Source organism: Haliotis cracherodii, unplaced genomic scaffold (genome assembly GCF_022045235.1).
Source record: "Haliotis cracherodii isolate W230 unplaced genomic scaffold, xgHalCrac1.p SCAF_9, whole genome shotgun sequence".
NCBI classification, from domain to species: Eukaryota; Metazoa; Mollusca; class Gastropoda; order Lepetellida; family Haliotidae; genus Haliotis; species Haliotis cracherodii.
This window is the reverse complement of record NW_027266343.1, coordinates 9,445,785-9,466,882: the sequence shown is the minus strand read 5'-3', so window position 1 is coordinate 9,466,882 and position 21,098 is coordinate 9,445,785. Positions and strand designations below refer to the sequence as shown.

The following is a 21,098-nucleotide window of genomic DNA, read 5'->3' as shown; positions in this document are numbered from 1 at the left end:
GAGTGAAGATTTTTTGGAGTGACTAAATGTGAGGGGGCTGTTCTCAGTATTGGATTGTTTGTGTAATGAGCTGTTTCCTTGTGGAGTTTGTTTTGAATGTAGGGTGTCGTTTCTTTGGTATGTTTGAATAGATGGAATCGGAATTGCTGATTTGAATTGTGCAGGTGGCTGTGAGGTTTGTGTGTGGTGGGGTAGGGAGTTGCCTGATGGGGTGGGGGTTTGGTGAGGATTGGCATGGGGGAGTTGGTAGCAGGGTCCTTTTGGGTCTGGTTTGGGCCTGTGGGCGGCTAGGGGGAGGGGGAGAGGGATGAAGGGGTGGTGGGTCTCGGGGGGTAATTTCCGAGCTCCACCGAGGGACAGGTGTATTTGCCAGAATTGTTGACATTGATGTTGGCATTATGAAGTTAGTCTACCGTGACACGAACTGTATGCGGTGGAGCGTTGTCCTATTGAAACAGCTCCATCAGATTCATCGCTCAACCACACTCGTCTCTTTCTAAAATTCCAAGGCTGTAAGGTATGGTAACGATGCAAGCGTCGCTGTCGATGGATCTGTTGTAAAACAGGGACTATGACTGGTCTTCTGCGTCGGATTTCAGCCTCGCGATCATGGTTCCTGACAGCTTGGTCCTATAGGCTATATCCTCCAACCAGGGATGCGTCCACCAGTCTCCGTATTTGTGGCATTGCGATGACGTAGGTGGACCAGTCGAATGTAGCAATCCTGTGCAGGGGTGGTAACTCTTGTTCGCCGGTTCTCGGACGGTACGCAGTGGAATTGAACTGTGTATCGGTCACAAAGGCTGCAAATGGTGCTGTGGTGGACGTTAAAGTGGCGTGCAACAGAAGACTGCGATTCCCCTCTTTAGTTACGTCCGATGGCGATGTTCCTATCGGCAGAACTGAGTCTCGGCATTTTCGAACATGAAAAATGTTGACAATTGAATGACACATTATTGGCTTAAGCTTGCCTCTTTATAAACACTACCACGAGTTACGAATGCCATAACTTGCACGTGCATTTTGCTTTACTGTTTTCCTCCATGACATTTTTGAACAAGTGTGAAAACAATGCCGTTTAAGACATTGCACATCGACAATGGCTGCGTTTTGACGCACCGTTTGTCGAATATCAGGCTTTTTCAAATAACATATATCCAATTTATTTACCGGATTTTTTGTGTAGTCAGCATCAATGAACTACATACAACCTGTGCGTTTCTTTTTTTGAAGAGTAAATATATAAAACACAAAAATATCCATAATAGACTACGCTGCTTCGTTTCTCCACTTTATCACTGATAAACTTGAGAAACAATTCAATTCAGTTCAATATAAAGTACTAAAAATAGCCCTGGGGACTAGAACCGGTACTTCACTTAACACATTACAAATACTAACAGGCACAACATCAATTCAACTTAGACGCAACCAAACAATACTCAAAAATTGGACTGGGGCACAATACAACCCAATCTACAAAAAATACCAAAATTCTCGACCTTCAACACTTTAAAAATTCAAAAATAACCACCTTATGGCACCCCTCCTCATCCACCTACACAAACTCATTAAAACCCACAGACTAGAACTGTCTTACATATCAATCACACCCCATTACCTAACACATATATAAATATCTACAGATACGTCCCTACACACACTATTCAAAAAACATCCCAAACTCACCAACACAGAAAAAAGCAACATTTTCATTTGAACACATCCATCAAAACTAGCGGCAACATACACAAAAATACACCGATGTCTCTCAAAATACTAATAACAACAAAACAGGACTGGGTTTCCATGTAGCACAACCAGATACAATCACAACCAGCATCTTTGTGCAACCATTCTTTGTGCATACCACCAAATAGAAGTATCTAATAATACAAATTTCATTATCATTTCGGACTCTTTAGTCTCGATACAACAAATTTCAATCAGCACTCCAAAACACGACCAGATATCATAAACAATATTATAGTGAGTGAGTGAATTGGATTTAACGCCGCTTTTAACAGTATTCCAGTTATATCACGGGGTGTCAGCTTAATGTGGGAGGAAAGCTCGAAGTGATGCAGGTCTTAGACGTTTACCACTTTGGTGAAACCTACGAACACGGGTATGGTGCTGACAAACCTAGAAACATAATCGGGGCGAATCGGGATTCGAACCAACAATCATAGGTTTCTGGCGTGCCCAAGAGACGCAACTCTGCACAGCGAATCGCGGCGCCTTAGACGACTGGGCCACCCGTGCCCCCCTAAACAATATTATAAACATACATTCCATTTTAACAACAGACAGCAAAACTATTTCACTACTGTGGATACCCAGCCACACAGGCATACAGGGGAATGACCTCGCAGACCATGCAGCCAAATTAGCAACAACACACCCACCACCCATCATAAATCTCAATGCAAGTAAAACCGAAGTAAAATTACTAATAAAACAGTATATAAAAACACAAAATTTACAAATTCACATTCAAAATTGTAAATCCACATGGATAAAGTCCCTTTTTAACAAACCCATAATAAAATGCCGCAATTTTACCAATTCGGTCCTCTCGAATAAAGTAATAAATAGAATACATTGCGGCCAAGTTGACCTAAATGAAAAACTATATAAACAAAACAGACACCCACACCCAAACTGTACACACTGCAACACAATAGAAGACCTTAAGCACATATTGAATCACTGCCCCCAGTGCAACCAACAACAACAACAACAACTCTACAATTCCAAAACACCAACCTTCAAACACGACTTTAGAAAAATCCCAAACAAATTTCCAGCCTCAATTCTCTCCCAATAACTCCCAACTTTACGATTCGGATCGGGATCGAAATTCCAAGCGCAAGTCGCCTTCTCAAAATTCTCCCATATCCATACACACTAATGGTAACACTCTCTCAACCAGCCACCTAGCAAATGTCAAGGACGCTCTCCTCCACACGCACCCATGCCACGACTCCCCGCACAAGCCTGACCCCTCCCGCATCTAGGCCCAACGTTTTTTAGCACAGGCTTACTCAGTTATGGCAATTTTCTTTAACCAGTTTACTTATAATACACAATCAGCTTAACTGATCTTATTATTATCTTATGCTTTATATTAATAATATATTTTATGTTTCAGATTAGGACTTTTATCAGCTCTCTACTCACAACCTGTTGTCACCCTCAACCCTCTACCGTCCTTATTTCCTAACTTATAAATTACTCCCCGTCTCTTACAGTTTTTTTGGCCAGACGTTTACTATTATTCCCCACTATTTATTATTATTTAAAACCCGGCTGGCCCCGACTGCGACATAGCCAGAGGCTGATCATGAAGCGGTCGTTAAACTCAAACCTCCTGTATCATAGCATCCATTCGCCTGAAGAAGGAGTAAGTATATACTCCGAAACGTTGTGTTTTCTCATAATAAAGTAGTTGATATCCATAAATTCTCACTCCTTCTGTGTATTACCTCTAAATGCCATTCAATGACGTGTACATTTATTGTTTTTACTTGATATGTGGGCGTCACATCATTAACAACGGATCATATTGTGGCAGTCACATCGTGCAAAGTACTTCATCACGAGCTCTGGAGACCTACCGGCGTTGCACCGGACAAACATAGCCATGCTTGACTGGGCACCTTGGACCAGCACTTGATTAACTCTTATGGTTAATCCCACAAGCCAATACACTAATTCATGGCTACAGTGAGTGAGTTGTGTTTAACGCCGCTTTTAACAGTATTCCAGTTATATCACGGTGTGTCAGCTTAATGTGGGAGGAAAAGCCCGAAGTGATGCAGGTCTCAGACGTTTACCACTTCGGTGAAACCCACGAACATGGGTATGGTGCTGACAACCCTAGAAACATAATCGGGGCGAACCGGGATTTGAACCTACAATCATAGGTTTCTGGCGTGCCCAAGAGACGCAATTCTGCACAGCGAATCGCGGCGCCTTAGACGACTGGGCCACCCGTATCCCGTGGCTACAGGCACAGATGGCTGCGTGAATATGATGGAGAAGAAATATAGGGTCGATGTTGACAGTCAAATTTATCATTACGCGTCAGACAATTCATCTAAATCCTATGGAGGTCGATCGCCTGTCTGTACGGACATTATGACGTCATGGTGTTTCATATGACGTCATCTGCTTGACACGTCATAATTGACCATATCACATTTTGAGTTACCACACCGAGCCCACTGTGGTCACAAGGTAGGGGACAGCCTCCGTGGTCTAATGGTAGAGCGTCCGCCCGGAGAGCGGAAGGTCCGGGGTTCGATCCCCAGCCGCGTCATACCAAAAGACGTTAAAAGATGGTACTTGTTGTTATCCTGTCTGTTGTTCGGCATTATAAGGGGCTAAAACAAGGACCGGTCGGCTCGGAGTCAGTATACTGTGTCTGAGTGGAGTATTCATGCAGTATACTGTGTCTGAGTGGGGTATTCATGTTAAACTGTGGCATGGTATCTCAGTGAGCTAGCACTTTAAATCGGCATCAGTCCGGACTAGTACAAGCAGCCACACACATACACGTGCATGCACGTCGCTATATAAGTGCAATAATCTTGGACGCGACGTTAAACCAAATTTCAACTCACCTCACAAGGCAGGGCCAGCTAATCCAAAGAAATCCATGACAGGCATTTAATATAACTATGCCTTTCATTCTTCAGTTTGAGTAAATTTAACTGAACAAAAGATTTCACAACATTTCCTATTCATGGCCTACTCCACCCGGAGATGCGATAGTAGAAGACTATTCGAGTTAGCTCCATCGAGTTGCACGTCATCGTATCCCAAATGCGTAGATCGATGCTCATGATGTTAATCACCGGATTGTCTGGTCCAGAATCGATTATTTACAGACCGCTGTCATATAGCTGGAATATTGCTGAGTGCGGCGTAAAACAACGAACAAACAAATAGAACTACTACTACTAGAATTGTTTCATCTTCTACCACAACTACTATAATTACTACTAATAATACTACTACCACTACGACCTCTACGAACACCGTGAAGATCCGGGTTAGAATAGGTCCCCGGGAACCCATGCTTGTCGTAAAAGGCGACTATACTTGTCGTAAGAGGCGACTAACGGGATCGGGTGGTCAGGCTGGCTGACTTTGCACGTCATCGTATCCCAAATGCGTAGATCGATGCTGATGATGTTAATCACTGGATTGTCTGGTCCAGAATCGATTATTTACAGACCGCTGTCATATAACTGGAATAGTGCTGAGTGCGGCGTTAAACAACAAACAAACAAATAGAACTACTACTACTACTAGAAGTGTTTCAGCTTCTACCACAACAACTACTACTACTACTACTACTACTCCTAATACCACTAGAGTATTTTCAACCACCACCACAACAACTACTATTACTACTTCTACTACTACTACTGCTACTACTACTACTACTACTAAACAGTTTACTAATACGACTTCTACTAACCCTGTCCCTACCCCTAATACTAATTCTACTTATTGTCTGATCAAAACTTCCGTATTTACAGACCGTCGTCATATTGCTGGAATATTGCTACGACTGAACAGCTACTGAACTTGCTACTGCGACGTACGACCACCTCGACCATAGGCACCGTATTCGACGTAATAAGCGCCCAGGGCGCTCTCAAAATTAGAAATAGGGGGCTCTTATTAGAATATAATTTTATTGAAAAAAAACCCAGAGTTTGAAAGATCGTAAATTTCGTGGTTTATGCTGACAGCCAGAAATGATACAAAAGAAAAGTCTGTGCTTATTATACATGACAGATATATTTTCCTAAATGTAATTGACCATATTTAAGGGTGAACATAACACACGAGGGCGTATCATACACGAATAAATAAGTCGTGTATACATTGATCAATCGGAACGGGTGCTAATTGGGATCGTTCACTTGCCAATATATTAACAAATATCACCGTTGGCGCTTATTAGAGCGGGGCCCTTATTACGTCGAATACGGTAAGTGAAGTACTGTCAATGAATCGTAAAACCCCTCGTCTCCCCCAGGCACCAGCGATCGCCACCTGCTACAGTGAGAATAAATACAGACAACATCTACATACATTGACATGTAAGCTGAGATCGGTCTAATGTCATTTCATGTTATTTCTTAGCAAGAAATAATCAGAGATTCACGACATCTTAATAAACGATAGATCACGCGAGTAATAAAATACTGTTGTAGAAAACGTGTTGTTTTGATTGGCAGGTTGAAATATTAATGTTGATTCACCTGACAAACACGTCCGCATATGACTCTTCTAAGTGATATATAAGCCGAGTAGGTACTTGGAAATAGAATAGTTACTGACGGCTTGCTTCGTTGAGATCTCAGAAGCATCTCTTTTGGTAAGTGTTTTAAGGACATTATGTATTGCTTGTTTTTCATAGGTTAATTAATCTGATACTTGTTTGTTTTGGGGTTTTTACTAGTCAAGAGAGATTAAATTTAAATCTCCATCGATTAATCGACAAAGCTTTAAAGTTTAACATTGTCAAGAAATTTCAGAAAATGATTTACCTTTATCAAGAGCTCACGTACAGTACTGTCCAAGGGCGTATGTTTCGGCCCTCGGATGGTAGCTCAGGGTGATGACGGAAGACAAAACTCAGGGGTGAAGTTTAGACGACAGCAGCCATATTTATTGTTGATGGTTGAAATGAGTCGAAAAGGTACATGTTGATAAGAACGTGACAGAACACACACCGGGACCGAGTGGCCAATCTTCCCGGGTGGGAGAACCGTTCTGTCACTTACCTTCTGGCTGTTCTCTAGGCTGTCTCCTGGCTGTCTCCCTGACTGACCATGTCAGTCGGGTTTTGTAGAGCGAGGTATTACATAACGAGTGGCAAGGTCATTGTCCCACGTGTATGTATATACGTAAGATCCGGCGACGTTAGGAGGTGTTAATTAAAATTTATAGATAGCGCTGGAGATTAAAGGTCCTGCCCGGAGGGGCTTATGATAAGAGGGGAACGCCGAATGTTTGCTGAACATATTAAACAGACAAAGGGCATAGAATTTCGGTGCACTTGGAAACATATTGAACCAGTTAGGTATTCAGATAAATGAAATGTTAAATAAAAGTATTGAAACGATTTGCACTATTACAATACCCCTGAACGTCGTGGAGCTTTTGTCCTCAAAAGCGTTTTAAAAATAGTGACAATATGGAGTACAAATACAAGTACAGTACAATGCAAGTGAGATCGACAGGTTGACAAGTAGTTGCTTCATGAACTGCATTTGACTGAGATGCATGAAATGACATTCGATAAGATATACAGGCGTGTAAAAGTAAATAAATGAATAACAGCATTGTCAATATGGGTTAAACAATTATACATAACGTTAACAAGTTGAGCGGAGGTACCGGCTCGTACACACAACATACAGGTGAGCGGAGATTCCGGCTCATACACAAAGATAATTGGACGAGTTTCCATCGAGCAGCACATCCTGCTCGCGGTCGCCCATGCAGTCGGAATACCAGACTGCTAGATCACAGGTATAACATTGAAACAGACAATAAACATTGTTAAAGTAAAGTAGACTGATGACGTAAGGACAAAAACATAATGTGCGTAAAGCGTTGTCGTTTGCATATGAAAGTGATATTTTCATGATAACAGTAAGATCTTTGAAATTGGGAGTCTTATATTGTGAGCCTAGACTCGACAAGGCTAGCAGATGTGTCAAGTGTGATCTGCGCTAAAAGGTAGAATGTGTATGCAAAACCTAACCAACTTCAAAAGTCTAAACTGGAATGTAATCAAAAATTCAATCATGTGAATTGTCTCGAAGATATTTGAACGAATCGTATTTTGTGTGCCAGAGACCATTTACGGTTGATCGCACGAATATACATAATTTTCGCTGGTATCATAATTAAGCACAAAATCACGTTGGCAAAACGAAGAAGTAGGATATAGACTGTATATACAATCTCCACTGAATAAGCTTGGTAAGCAACGAGGCTCCCTAACTTATTATACTTCTACAAACGCTGCTACTACATCGATTTTATCAGTTTTCACAAAGAGTACAAATAATTTCAGTGCTTACATACTCAAAAAGGAATAAATGAAGATATATAAGCAGGAAATTGTAAGGTATTGGATAACTTTTTGAAAGCTATTGTCTATAGAAATGGTTATAGGGCCACAAATTAAAAGAAAAATCCTTGAAACCGGGAGTCTGATTTGTATGGGACGACTCGGAACCCGCAGATATCGTGGATCTGCACTAAATGCGTATAAGCGTAGGGTGTAGGACATGAATAGAGTAGGAGCCTAGCCGATTTCAAAAACTTAATCTGATAAGGATGTACCTCTGATAACAATACATAGATTGCAATACATACTCATTATAGAAAAACATGACAAAAAGTTTAAGACAACGAAACAATAATGACTTGATTACATAACATACCTTACATGAACAAGAATGTCCGTGAGAATACGTTTTAGCACAGTACTCGTTTAGAGTTGGAACGAAAGTTCAATTATATTGTCACACGCACATATATCGGTTGGTACTTGCTAAAGAATCTTGACGTTGGTCGATTTGATCTTCAGTGTTCGTAGCATGGTTACATGAATATTGTCTTGATGTCGTTGTTGCTGACGTTCGGGTAAGCTGGGCTGCTGTTCGTTGAGGACAATCGGGTTGGCTGGGCTGCTGTCTGTTACTGACAGTCGGGTTGGCTGGGGTGCTGTCTGTCATCTTCTTCGCTTTCCCGTCAAGATGGCGGCTGGCTTGACGCTGCTTTTGTCTCCCATCAACTCTGAACTACCATTTGCTTTGCTGCGAGTTAGGGTAGGGGGATCGTGCGTGAGTCACAGCAAACTCACGCTACCCGGATTATTCTCCATCATCTGTCCAAGGGCGTATGTTTCGGCCCTCGGATGGTAGCTCAGGGTGATGACGGAAGACAAAACTCAGGGGTGAAGTTTAGACGACAGCAGCCATATTTATTGTTGATGGTTGAAATGAGTCGAAAAGGTACATGTTGATAAGAACGTGACAGAACACACACCGGGACCGAGTGGCCAATCTTCCCGGGTGGGAGAACCGTTCTGTCACTTACCTTCTGGCTGTTCTCTAGGCTGTCTCCTGGCTGTCTCCCTGACTGACCATGTCAGTCGGGTTTTGTAGAGCGAGGTATTACATAACGAGTGGCAAGGTCATTGTCCCACGTGTATGTATATACGTAAGATCCGGCGACGTTAGGAGGTGTTAATTAAAATTTATAGATAGCGCTGGAGATTAAAGGTCCTGCCCGGAGGGGCTTATGATAAGAGGGGAACGCCGAATGTTTGCTGAACATATTAAACAGACAAAGGGCATAGAATTTCGGTGCACTTGGAAACATATTGAACCAGTTAGGTATTCAGATAAATGAAATGTTAAATAAAAGTATTGAAACGATTTGCACTATTACAGTACCAAAGAATGAGAAACACTGTTATTAAAGGTAGTTATTCATTGGTCTTAACAAGTGTTCCTTGATACCAGGATGCGATACATTATCTTACTTTTCTAACTGGAATGGGTTTTTTCTTCCATACATGTAAATTAAAGCGTCAAAATCCTTTCCTTATTCATAAGAAATCTCAGCTTAAAGCAGAATCGATTGTACGATTCCGACTGTATCAAGAGCATGTGTTTATGAATCACTATCAAATAGTGATGACACCAGGTGTTCGCGAAAACTGTGTTCTCATCTTGCCCCGCCAGTCGCACCCGTCACAAACACGTGCCAAGGCAAGTCAACTGTTTACCTAAAAAACACTGGAACACACGGTACAAGTCAAAATAGGGAATTGCATCGAACATAACTGTCCTAACTAGTAGTTACATACAATACACTAGTGTGGAAATGGGAATTCCTTTGTGGGAATCCTGTAGTCGATTATCAACGTATACAAGGGTATAAACACACATTCTGGTTTCAATGATAATGCATTTATCGGTATTATAATTCCCATGACATTCATATCAGAAGTGAGTTTTGACTCTCATTGTTTCCAGACATTCAATTTCTTTCTTTGTAATTACCGCGATTCGCTGTGCAGAGTTGCGTCCCTTGGGCACGCCAGAAACCTATGATCGTGGGTTCGAATAACGGTTCGTCCCGATTATGTTTCTAGGTTTGCCGTGCTCATGGGTTTCACCGAAGTGGTAAACGTCTGAGACCTGCATCACTTCGGGCTTTTCTCCCACATTAAGCAGACACGCCGTGATACAATTGGAATACTGTTAAAAGCGGCGTTAAACCCAACTCACTCTCTCACTCTTTGGCAGGAACCCAAACTAGGTGCTCTGACCGACGAATGACATGCAGCGCTAACGGTATATTTCGTGTTGTTAAATCTGAGACAAACTTATTTTTATCAATATTTTTTAACAAATATTTCTTTTCAAATCTCTAATAACATTTGCTGAGCTGCATTTGAAATGTATCTTGTTTAAAAAGAGTTTGAGGTAATTTCCATCTCTATTAAACAACAGTGCTGTTCATGTCGTCGACGTTATGTGCATCTTCACACGACCAATGTGATAAGTATTGCCATGAGGTGAGATGAGGTGAAATGGGGTTTAACGTCGCGTCCAAGATTAATGCACTTATATAGCGACGTGCATGCACGTGTATGTGTGTTTTTGTGTGTGGCTGCCTTTATTACTCCGGACTGATGCCGATTTATAGTGCTAGCACACTGAGATACCATGCCACAGTTTAACATGAATACCCCACTCAGACACAGTATACTGACTCCGAGCCGACCAGTCCTTGTTTTAGCTCCTTAATGCCGAGCGCCAGACAACAAGTACCATCTTTTAACGTCTTTTGGTTTGACGCGGCCAGGGATCGAACCCCGGACCTTCCGCTCTCCGGGCGGACGCTCTACCATTAGACCACGGAGGCGGTACGTATGGCCATGATCACAGTGTCCTCTGGTTGATCATGTCCCGTGAAGATCCGGGGTAGAAATGGTCTTCAGCATCCTATGCTTGTCGTAAGAGGCGACTATGCTTGTCGTACGAAGGTCAGGCTCCCTGACTTGATGATGCATGTCATCGTATCCAAATTGTGTAAATCGATGCTCATGATGTCAATCACTGGATTGTCTCGTCCAGATTCGAATATTGACATACCGACGTCATATAGCTGGAATATGGCCGATTTCGGCCTTAAACAACAAACAAACAAACAAATCGGGCTATACATGTATACATCTCATTTCATAGAAAATGCATTTCCTTTTCTAGAAAACTCACTATGAACGGAGCTGTCATCTTTCTCCTCGTCGCCCTTGTGGCAAGTCCCGTAGTCAACGCAACAACGCTGTTCCCCAACCGTATACACCCCAGTCGATATAGCCCCAGACGAGACGCGTACCCTTGGGCCTACCGTTGGAAGTACCCTGGTGCCTACCCTGACGCTGGTTTCCAAGGCGGTTTCCCTCAGCCACTCCAGGGTGGATACTACAGGGATGAGTTGTACGACCGTCAAAGGTCAGGTTTAGGACGACCTCTCGGACCCACACTGTTGCCTCAGTACGACCCTCACTACGCGGGTCCTGGCAACAGCTACTTGTATGGAGCCCAGTTTGACTTGTTTGACACACAAGGTAGAGTGTATACATCTGATACAATTATATGAATAGCCAATAACACATTGTACATTTTTGTATTTGAATGTAGAGGTGAGGTAAGGTGTGACGCTGCTTCCTGATCAAGATGGCACTTATTTAGCAACGTGTGCGTGCGTGCGTGCGTGCGTGCGTGCGTGCGTGCGTGCGCGTTGTACTTGTTCAGAATTATGCCGGTCCAATGGACCAAGCCTTCTGAGATACTATATTTTAATAAGGAATCCCCACTCAAAACTCCGATGCGACCAGCCTTTGTTTCACTTCCTTTATGCCGAGCGCCAGGCAGGATAACAACAAGTACCATCTTTTAATATTTTTTGGTATGACGCGGCCGGGGAATCGAACCACCGACCTTCCACTCCTCGGGCAGGCGCTCTATCCACAAGGGGCGGTCCTGACAATAAACATACCGTGGATTACAGGTTAATATGCTGACCCATTCTGTATGAACCCCAGATTCGAATCACACGGATACAATGTAAGAAGCCCGATATAAAATATATCATATACTCTGGTTTTATATTTACGGGTGTTATTGAATATTTGATGCGCGAAATGTAAACATTTGAAACCTTCGCCGTCAGTTCCAAATAAATGCTACGGCCATCGAATAATGGATACAAAGAAATTTTGGTATTTCTTCTTGACATGTCCGGTGAAGACGACCATGTTTTCTTTTGTGTCCAATGCCAAAGCCAATATAAAATAAATAAATCTGGTCGCGTTTAAATATATTATTATGAAAAGCTTCGTGCGAACAGTACTTTTGGAAACGAAAGAGTAAGCGGTACAGATCATTGTTTTGTTTGTTGTTTAACGCCACATACAGCAATATTCCAGCTGTATGAGAGCGCCCTGTGAATAATCGAGTCTGTGGCAGAAAATCAAGTACTGTATTATCTTCACAACGACCAAGGCCCCCGGGGTACGATCAACCTCATCGCTAGTTTGTTTGTTTGTTTGTTTGCGATTGATACCATGAGCATCGACCCACGCAATTGGAATCGACGACGTGCATCAACCAAGTCAGCTATAGCCTGACCACCCGATCCCGTTAGTCGCCTTTTACGGCAAGCATAGTCGCCTTTTACGGCAAGCATTGGTATGCGTCACAGGCGGGTTCGCCTTAGGCAAGTGACTGTTCTTACATATACCCTGTAAGATGAGATGGTAATGTGACTGTAAACCCTCGAGATTATTTTTTACAAATTACAATACAACAATGCAGCAAAGAGAGTTTGGGTGATCAGGTCAGGGTCCTTGCCCCCTCTACACGCAGCCCAGATAGCGAATGGGAATTCTCCCAGGAAGCCCTGCCTAGTCAAATCCACTCAGAACTTTTCGGAGAATGTGAACTCCCCAACACTCCAGCCTTCTGCATTACCCAGATTGTCAGAAGGGCTGTATTCCTGGTAGCAAAACCGGGTATCCTCCCAATGTCAGTCAACAGATTGGGAAGTACCAAACCTAAGGCACCGAGAACATTTGGGAGTCGGACAACTTGGTACTTGGGATGCAAGCGTGACATTTCGAAAGCGAGGTCATATTTGTCATGTTTTCATCAATCTTGTCAATCACATTGGTGTCAAAAGGGACAGAAAATTCAATGATATAAATGATTTCATTGGATTTATCAAAAAGGGCAAAATCAGGTTTGTTGGCCTGGATACGTCGAAGGTTGTAAATGGGCCTATTCCAAAGAATTTTTTATTTATCATTTTCCATGACGCCCTCTACATATTCCGGGTCGTACCATGGGTGGACATCTGTGTCAAAACGACAAGCATGGCGAAGACGGTAATACAATGATCGAGCTACACCATCATGTCGCTTAAGATTCTGTGTTTGTACCAAAGCTGGGCATCCACTGACAATATGTTGGACAGTCTCATTAAATTAATTACATAATCTACGTTTCATATTTACATGCAAAAATGATGCAAAATCACACATTGACGGTTTCGAGTGGGAGGTGACTGGTCCTGAGCAGCAAACAGTTTCACTTTTCAGGCCAGACGACTTCATCCAAGCGAAGGACTCTGCAGGATTGCTGATCCTTTCAACACACTGCACATAAACTCGATGCAGTGGTCTTTCAGTTAGCCTCTCCTTGAAAAACTGAGTTTTATATTATTATTATTATTATTATCATCATCATCATCATCATCATTCCAACCTTGGTCATTTCAGCTTCCAGACGGTCAGGTGTACTCCCAGCAACCGCCGCCGCCGTTCCAATGAACACACAGACAGGAGTGTACCCACGTGCACCCGCAATGGTTTAGCGCTGTCTTTACGCTGTTTAAGGACCGAGTGTATTATTAAATCCACGGTGTGTTTTCTTATTTGCTTTTGTTATCCATATGTGTTCTCATTGAGCGTGTTCAAGGGGCGGTCGGGTAGCCTAGCGGTTAAAGCGTTCGCTCGTCACGCCGAAGACCCGGGTTCGATTCCCGACAGGGGTACAATGTGTAAAGCCCATTTCTGATTTCTGATATAGCTGGATTATTGCTGAAAAGCGGCGTAAAACCGTACTCACTCACTAATCTATAGGATATACGTCATTTCAAGGCTTATGTGGTCCAGTTGTCAAAGGCACTGCAATTCGCTGCTCAGCGTTCAAAGTCCCTAAGGCATGTCAAAAAGTTAAGGTCCTGGGTTCGAATCCCGGTTCACCCTGATTATATTTGCCTACATATCACCAAAGTGATAAAAATCTAAGACTTGCAACACTTCTGGCTTTACTCCCACATATACCTAAAATACTACTTGTAAACAACTCTCCTCATTTAGTCGACAAATAAACTGTCCGTGTGTTTTCGACAGCGGATCTATCAGGTATGACAGTGACATATCTGCGGAAAGAATTAAGCCAGACATAAATCAGACATATATGCTGTCACTATGTCTTAGGGGGCATGGGTGCCCCAGGCGTCTAATTCGCTGCAATTCGCTGTGCACACCAGAGACCTATGATTGTGGGTTCGAATCCCGGTTCGCCCCGATTATGTTTCTAGGTTTGTCAGCACCATACCCGTGCTCGTGGGGTTCACCGTCGTGATAATCATCTGAGGCCTGCATGTTTTCGGTCTTTCCTCCCACATTTAAGCGTGATGTAAGTGGAATACTGTTAAAAGCGGCGTCATATACCTGTTACTCACTTCTGTAGCACTTATGAATGCTTTTACATAAAACAATGTCCTTAAGTTCATAAATGACCCGCATGACTTCGGACTTTCCTCTCAAATTATGCTGAGTGAGAGAGTGAGTGAGTGAGTGAGTATGGTTTTACGCCGCTTTTTACAATATTCCAGCAATATCACGGCGGGGGACACCAGAAATGGACTTCACACACACATTAAGCTGACACGCCGTAATAAAACTAGAAAACTGTTAAAAGCGGCGTTAAACACAACTTACTCACTCGCCATGTCTTTTATCACTGTGACACATGCAGTTTGAGTTGTGACATGTCCTTATTATTAGATGACGGATGGTCGATGTGGAATGTGGGATGAGCCAATCGGGACAATCTTGGCCATGTCCTACACTGACATTCCTGTCGGATTCAATGGCGGATGTTTGTTCTCGGGAATTCCATAAGTTATTCATTATAAGATCCGCTTCATAAGATAACAAGAATCATAAATAGACATATAATGAAATACTTTTTGCACGCAAATCCTACTTTTCCCAACGATAAGGTACTTTCTACCAGGGAACTGAGAATTAGACGGATTTACAACGTTTCAATGTGTACAGCTGAATGTTTGTTGTATCCAACTAGTATTGCTCGATGTATACGGGGTTTTGTTTGGCTTTTATTATGAAGATATTTGTTTATTCAATCAGATCAGTGTGTACAAATGAGTCAATCAATCAATCAATCAATCAATCAATCAATCAATCAGTAGTTTGACCAAAGAGTGGTTGTTCACATAAGTATGTTCATAGGGGCTACTTTCTGGAGTACATGGCAAAATTCAATGTATACGTGCGTTACTACCGACGTTGCTCCTAAAATTAATCACTGACATATCCTGACTCGATTATTTACAGGCCATGGTAATAAAGCTGGAACATTTTGACTGCGGATGTGTACATAGTTGGCGATACAGGTTTCGATATTTGTGTGTTGATTTATTGATCTCAGATACCTCACATTTGTTGTGAGTGTCGACAATGGTATTAGGTGGACACATTGAAGTTTGTAAATTATGAACAGCACATACCCATTTCGAGTGTTCACATTATCAACCACTAGTTTTTCTGGTAAACATTTCGGTGCGCGGTTGGCCTAGTCGGCATGGTACAAAACCCTGCAATCCGCAGGGGGCACGGGTGGCCCAGTCGTCTAAGGCGCCGCGATTCGCTGTGCAGAGTTGCGTCCCTTGGGCACGCCAGAAACCTATGATTGTGTGTTCGAATCCCGGTTCGCCCCGTTATGTTTCTAGGTTTGTCAGCACCATACCCGTGCTCGTGGGTTTCACTGAAGTGGTAAACGTCTGAGACCTGCATCACTTCGGGCTTCCCTCCCACATTTAGCTGACACGCCGTGATATAACTGGAATAGTGTTAAAAGCGGCGTTAAACCAAACTCACTCACACTGCAATCCGCTGGGGAGGACTGCGTTCAAGAAACCTACATGTATGATCATGGGTTCCAATTCTCGAGTAGCCGTGAATATGTTTCTTGGTTTATCAGCATCATATCCATGCTCGTGGGTTTCACTAAAGCGCTAGAATAGACCTTCAGCAACCCATGCTTGTCGTAAGAGGCGACTAAAGGATCGGATGGTTTAGCTCGCTGACTTGGTTGATGCATGTCATCGTATCCCAATTGCGCAATCCCAATTCTCATGATGCCTATCGCTGGATTGTCTGGTCCAGACTCAATTATTTACAGTTACTTACTTCATATTCCGTAAAACAGCAGTCGGTGGTGTCAAAAGCAATCACAGTTAGTTCCGTTTGGACTTTCAATATGTCTTAGCACCATTCGACGATACATTTTTAACCACTATGAAAAGACTGCCGGAGAAAAAAAGAATAGGCCTATGTTTGAAGCTGGTACGGGTATCATAGTTATGTTTTGGACGTTTTCGGCGACCTTTTTCAGGTCAAATATAATTTTCAAGTGTATTCGTTCTATTTCCCGGCAGCTTACGGTAACGGGCAATAAACACAAATAGGGTGTATGTTTTTACTCCTTTATTTTGTTGTAAGGTTTGCGTCAGGGCACGAGGATCCGACTGCTCAGTCTGAAAATTAAGAAGCATAAACCTGTTGAGTCAACTAACTGACTGAGTATGGTTTTACGCCGCTTTTAGCGATATTCCAGCAATATCACGGCGGGGGACACCAGAAATGGGCTTCACACATTGTACCCATGTCGGGAATCGAACCCGGGTCTTCGGCGTGACGAGCGAACGCTTTAACCACTAGGCTACCCGACCGCCCCCTGTTGAGTCAAATACAATAACGCAAAATTATGGCTGTTTTGATTCGATCTTTTGCAAATAAATCTATATGTAGCTATAATAACGATATATGTTTACATTTACCTTCCATAAAAAGTATGAATTATTCATTTGTTATCATGCCCTATTGGTATACACTTTGTATCCGGTGTATAATTGTGGGTTTTAACAAAACCTTGGCTCCTCCAAAGTCGGATGTGAAAGTGTAGTTTTTATTTTTATTTTAATTCAGGGTGAATGAAAGAGATAGTCAGAAGAATATAATGCATTGCATGAATTTATGAACTTAGAACGTTGTTTTATGTGAGTGAGTCAGTATGGTTTTATGCCACTTTTAGCAATATTCCAGCAACATCACGGCGAGGGACACCAAAAATGGGCTTCCACATTGTACCCATGTCGGGAATCGAAGCCGGGTTTTCGGCGTGACGAGCGAACGCTTTAACCACTAGGCTATTCGACCGCCCCTTGTTACTATGTAATAGTGTTCATTAGTGCTACAGAAGTGAGTGAGTAATAGGTCTTAAAGCCGCTTTTAACGGTATTCCAGTTATATCGCGGCGTGTCAGCTTAATGTGCGAGGACAGCCTGAAGACATGCAGGCCTCAGACCTTTATCACGATGGTGAAACCAACGAGCACGGGTATGGTGCTGACAAACCTAGAAACATAATCGGGGCGAACCGGGATTCGAACCCACAAACATAGGTTTCTGGCGTGCGCAAGTGTCGCAATTCTGCAAAGACAATTGCTGAGACCCAAGTGCTACAGAAAAGTACATAATGCAAATCCTCTTTTTTGTAAAATATAACTTAGTCTCTCATCACATTTATACGGAGGATGTATTTCAAGAATTAAACGCAATTAGCAAAGAAGATAATTAAAAAATGGCAGTCAACTTACGTCTACCGTAATAGCCTCGTCCAAATCCACCAAAGCGAGCATATCCACCGTAGTTACCGTACCCGTAGCCATGTCCGTCGTAGCTTCCGTACCCGTTGTACCTGACGTAGCCTCCGTTGCCGGCATAGTCACCGTACCCGTACCCATACCCGTATCCAACAGGTCCGCCGTAGCCCCTGTACCCGTAGCTGTAGTCAACTGGGTCGTAACTCTTGTAGCCGTAACTACGGTACCCTAGCGCGGAGGCACATGCCATGGCGGCCATGCATGCGAGAACAGTGAGGACGAGAAGCTTGGCCATTGTAGAGCTCTAACAATTGAAAAACATAAGTGATAACATGCTTGAAATTAAAGCCCTGTGCGACTAAAGAACAACCTGGAATGGTTGTTAACTTGCAAAGAGAGAATCCCTTTTGTAACTTGTACCATATGTTCCCGTGTTGTTTCAGGTAAACGCTTGACTTGCCTTTGCATGTGTTTGTGACGGGTGCCAACGGTGGGGCACCTATTCGCGAATACCTGGTATCATTACTTTTTTTTATAGTGATTCGAGTACAATCGACGGTGGTTTCGGCACAAATTTCTTATGAATATGGAAAGGGTTCTGCCGCTTTTATTTATTTGTAAGGCCTGTAGGTTTCGTGAAAGGTTTATTTGACAAAAGTTTGATATCGTAATTAATTATTTCGATCGAAATTACATTCTTTTTAATTAATATTTCTTTCATTAATTATCACGAAACCTAATCCATTGATATGACGAATGCTTAAAATGACAGTATTAAATGGACCTGTACGAATCAGTCAGTCTGAAAATACATGGTATCGCCTTCTGATGCACGTATCTACATATGCCATCTTAAAACAGTATTTCAGTTTTATCTCGGCGTTTCAGTCTTAGTTGGAAGGAAAGCCAGAAGTGACGGAAGGTCTCAGGCTCCTACCACTTTGCTGTAACCCACGTGCCCGCGGCTGTGGGGATGATAGACCGAGCATCACAACGTGAGGGGGGGCCGGGGGAGGGGGGGGTGGGGCGGCACGGGTGGCCCAGTCGTCTTAGGCGCCGCGATTCGCTGTGCAGGGTTGCGTCCCTTGGGCACCCAAGAAACATATGATTGTGGGTTCGAATCCTGGTTCGCCTCAATTATGTTTCTAGGTTTGTCAGCATACCCGTGCTCGTTGGTTTCGCCGAAGTGGTAAACGTCTGAGACCTGCATCACTTCGGGTTTTCCTCCCACATTAAGCTGACACGCCGTGATATAACTGGAATACTGATAAAAGCGGCGTAAAACCAAACTCACTCACTTACTCACTCACTCACTCACTCACTCACTCACTCACTCACTCACAATGAAGGCGAACATGGGATTCGAATCCAGGGCCAAAGCAAATCTAAGGAACCAACAATTACACATCGACTGGGCTACAAGTGCCACCACCCCACGTACAAGATCAAGATACCCGAAGCACGGGTCCTGGTCGGCTTGAAATCAATTGTAGTTCTGACATTCATATTGATAGCATAATAAATTAGGGTTCAAAAATGTGTTAAAAACGATTAAAGGAAAAAATATATGAAACACAGCTTCAAACTATGACAATTAACAATATGAGCAAATGTCACCGAACCTACTGAATCTGCATTCTTTTACGAACGAATACCTTTTTTGAGTAAGGTTTCAAAAAGTAATTGATATGAGAAGAATTTTCTAAATCTGACACATCAGTGATCAAAATGATGTCCGATGCAGTTAATTCCTTATTTCGACTTGCACCATAAAATTATGTACCCGCGTTTGGTCAGGTGGAGACTTGACTTGCCTTCGCATGTATTTGTAATGAGTAAAACCCGAATCAAAGTATTTTTCTAGTGTTTTCGGGAACAAATTTAAAACATAATCGCAAGCCGTCCTTGATAATCAATATTCTGTCCCGCTCTGGTATTAATTATGTGAAACTCGAAGTGTAAGCCCACATATCCTGACCGCCTCCGTGGTCTAGTGGATAGAGCGTCTGCCCGGAAAGCGGAAGGTCAAGGGTTCCATCCCCGTTCGCATCATACCAAAAAGACGTAAAGAGATCGTACTTGTTGTTACCCTGTCTTGCGCTCGGCATTAAAGGGCTAAAACAAGGACTGGGAGTCCGTATACTGTGTCTGAGTGGGGTATTCATGCTCAGCTGCGACATGTCTTGCGGCATGGACTGGCACAATAAACACGGCGTCAGCCACATACACACGTGCATGCACGTCGCTGTATAAGTGCGATAATCTTAGACGAGACATTAAGCCCCGTTTCACCGCACCACCTCACCCAAATATACTTACCTACATTAGATCACATTCTCAAAGGCTTTGTCTAGTCACATAAGTATAATGCCAATTAAACCGAGTTTAATCGTCAAGCAGGATGCATAACTTGAAGTTAAATGTAATATTTCAATACAGTTACAGCAGTTTGTCATTGACAATCTCAGATCACCGAATGCGTACAATAAGGCTACTTACCGGTCACGAGAGGCGATGATTGACCCTTGATTGAAACACTCGCCGTGTCTTTATATACAATCAAGACACAATGTCCATCGTAATAAGATGCTTGTCCAACATTTTATTCAAACTTACAAAACACACTATCATGAATTTACATTTTGTAAGTACAAATCCAAAGGTGATGTCCAGGTGTCAATTAAACCCCGGAACCACCTTAGTACCACATTCTGTTTGCTTGCGACAGACATTCAGACGCATTTAATGTCAAGTTGGTATTAGGGGTAAATCGAATAAACAGTGACGATGATGCATAGCTGTGGTTAAATATTGAATTTTAATTAGTCTGTCGTGATGATATGTCATCTTGCATAGACTGTCAGTGTATCGTCAACACCGTGGAACTATTTACTGATGGAAATCGAACGAGAGAAGTCGGGTTTGGAGATATTAGGCTGATTAAATAGAAGCTGTCAACACGCATAGATCAACACTGACGCTGCGATAATGTAATTAGGACAG

The 21,098-nt window shown here is 42.7% G+C and overlaps 2 protein-coding genes across 2 annotated transcripts; one reads left to right on the top strand and one right to left on the bottom strand.

Annotated features, from left to right (window-relative positions):
• The first annotated feature begins 11,334 nt into the window (after positions 1-11,334).
• On the top strand, positions 11,335-13,992 carry LOC139452843 (uncharacterized). The gene is made up of 2 exons (XM_071234478.1): positions 11,335-11,686; positions 13,898-13,992. Exons 1-2 carry the CDS (start codon positions 11,335-11,337, stop codon positions 13,990-13,992), a joined length of 447 nt encoding a protein of 148 aa, XP_071090579.1.
• Positions 13,993-16,908: 2,916 nt separating this feature from the next.
• Positions 16,909-20,684, bottom strand: LOC139453202 (neuropeptide-like protein 31). Its single transcript, XM_071234829.1, has 3 exons — positions 20,595-20,684; positions 18,090-18,399; positions 16,909-16,968 (listed from the first exon to the last, which is right to left on the bottom strand). Exons 2-3 carry the CDS (start codon positions 18,388-18,390, stop codon positions 16,964-16,966), a joined length of 306 nt encoding a protein of 101 aa, XP_071090930.1. The 5' UTR covers positions 18,391-18,399; positions 20,595-20,684; the 3' UTR covers positions 16,909-16,963.
• Between the last annotated feature and the right edge of the window lie 414 nt (positions 20,685-21,098).

Excerpts from the sequence above, each read along its gene's own strand:
- LOC139453202 (XM_071234829.1), bottom strand. The coding sequence starts at position 18,390 with ATGGCCAAGCTTCTCGTCCTCACTGTTCTCGCATGCATGGCCGCCATG.
- LOC139452843 (XM_071234478.1), top strand. The coding sequence starts at position 11,335 with ATGAACGGAGCTGTCATCTTTCTCCTCGTCGCCCTTGTGGCAAGTCCC. Across the intron at positions 11,687-13,897 it reads TGACTTGTTTGACACACAAG|CTTCCAGACGGTCAGGTGTA; the intron begins GTAGAGTGTATA and ends TGGTCATTTCAG.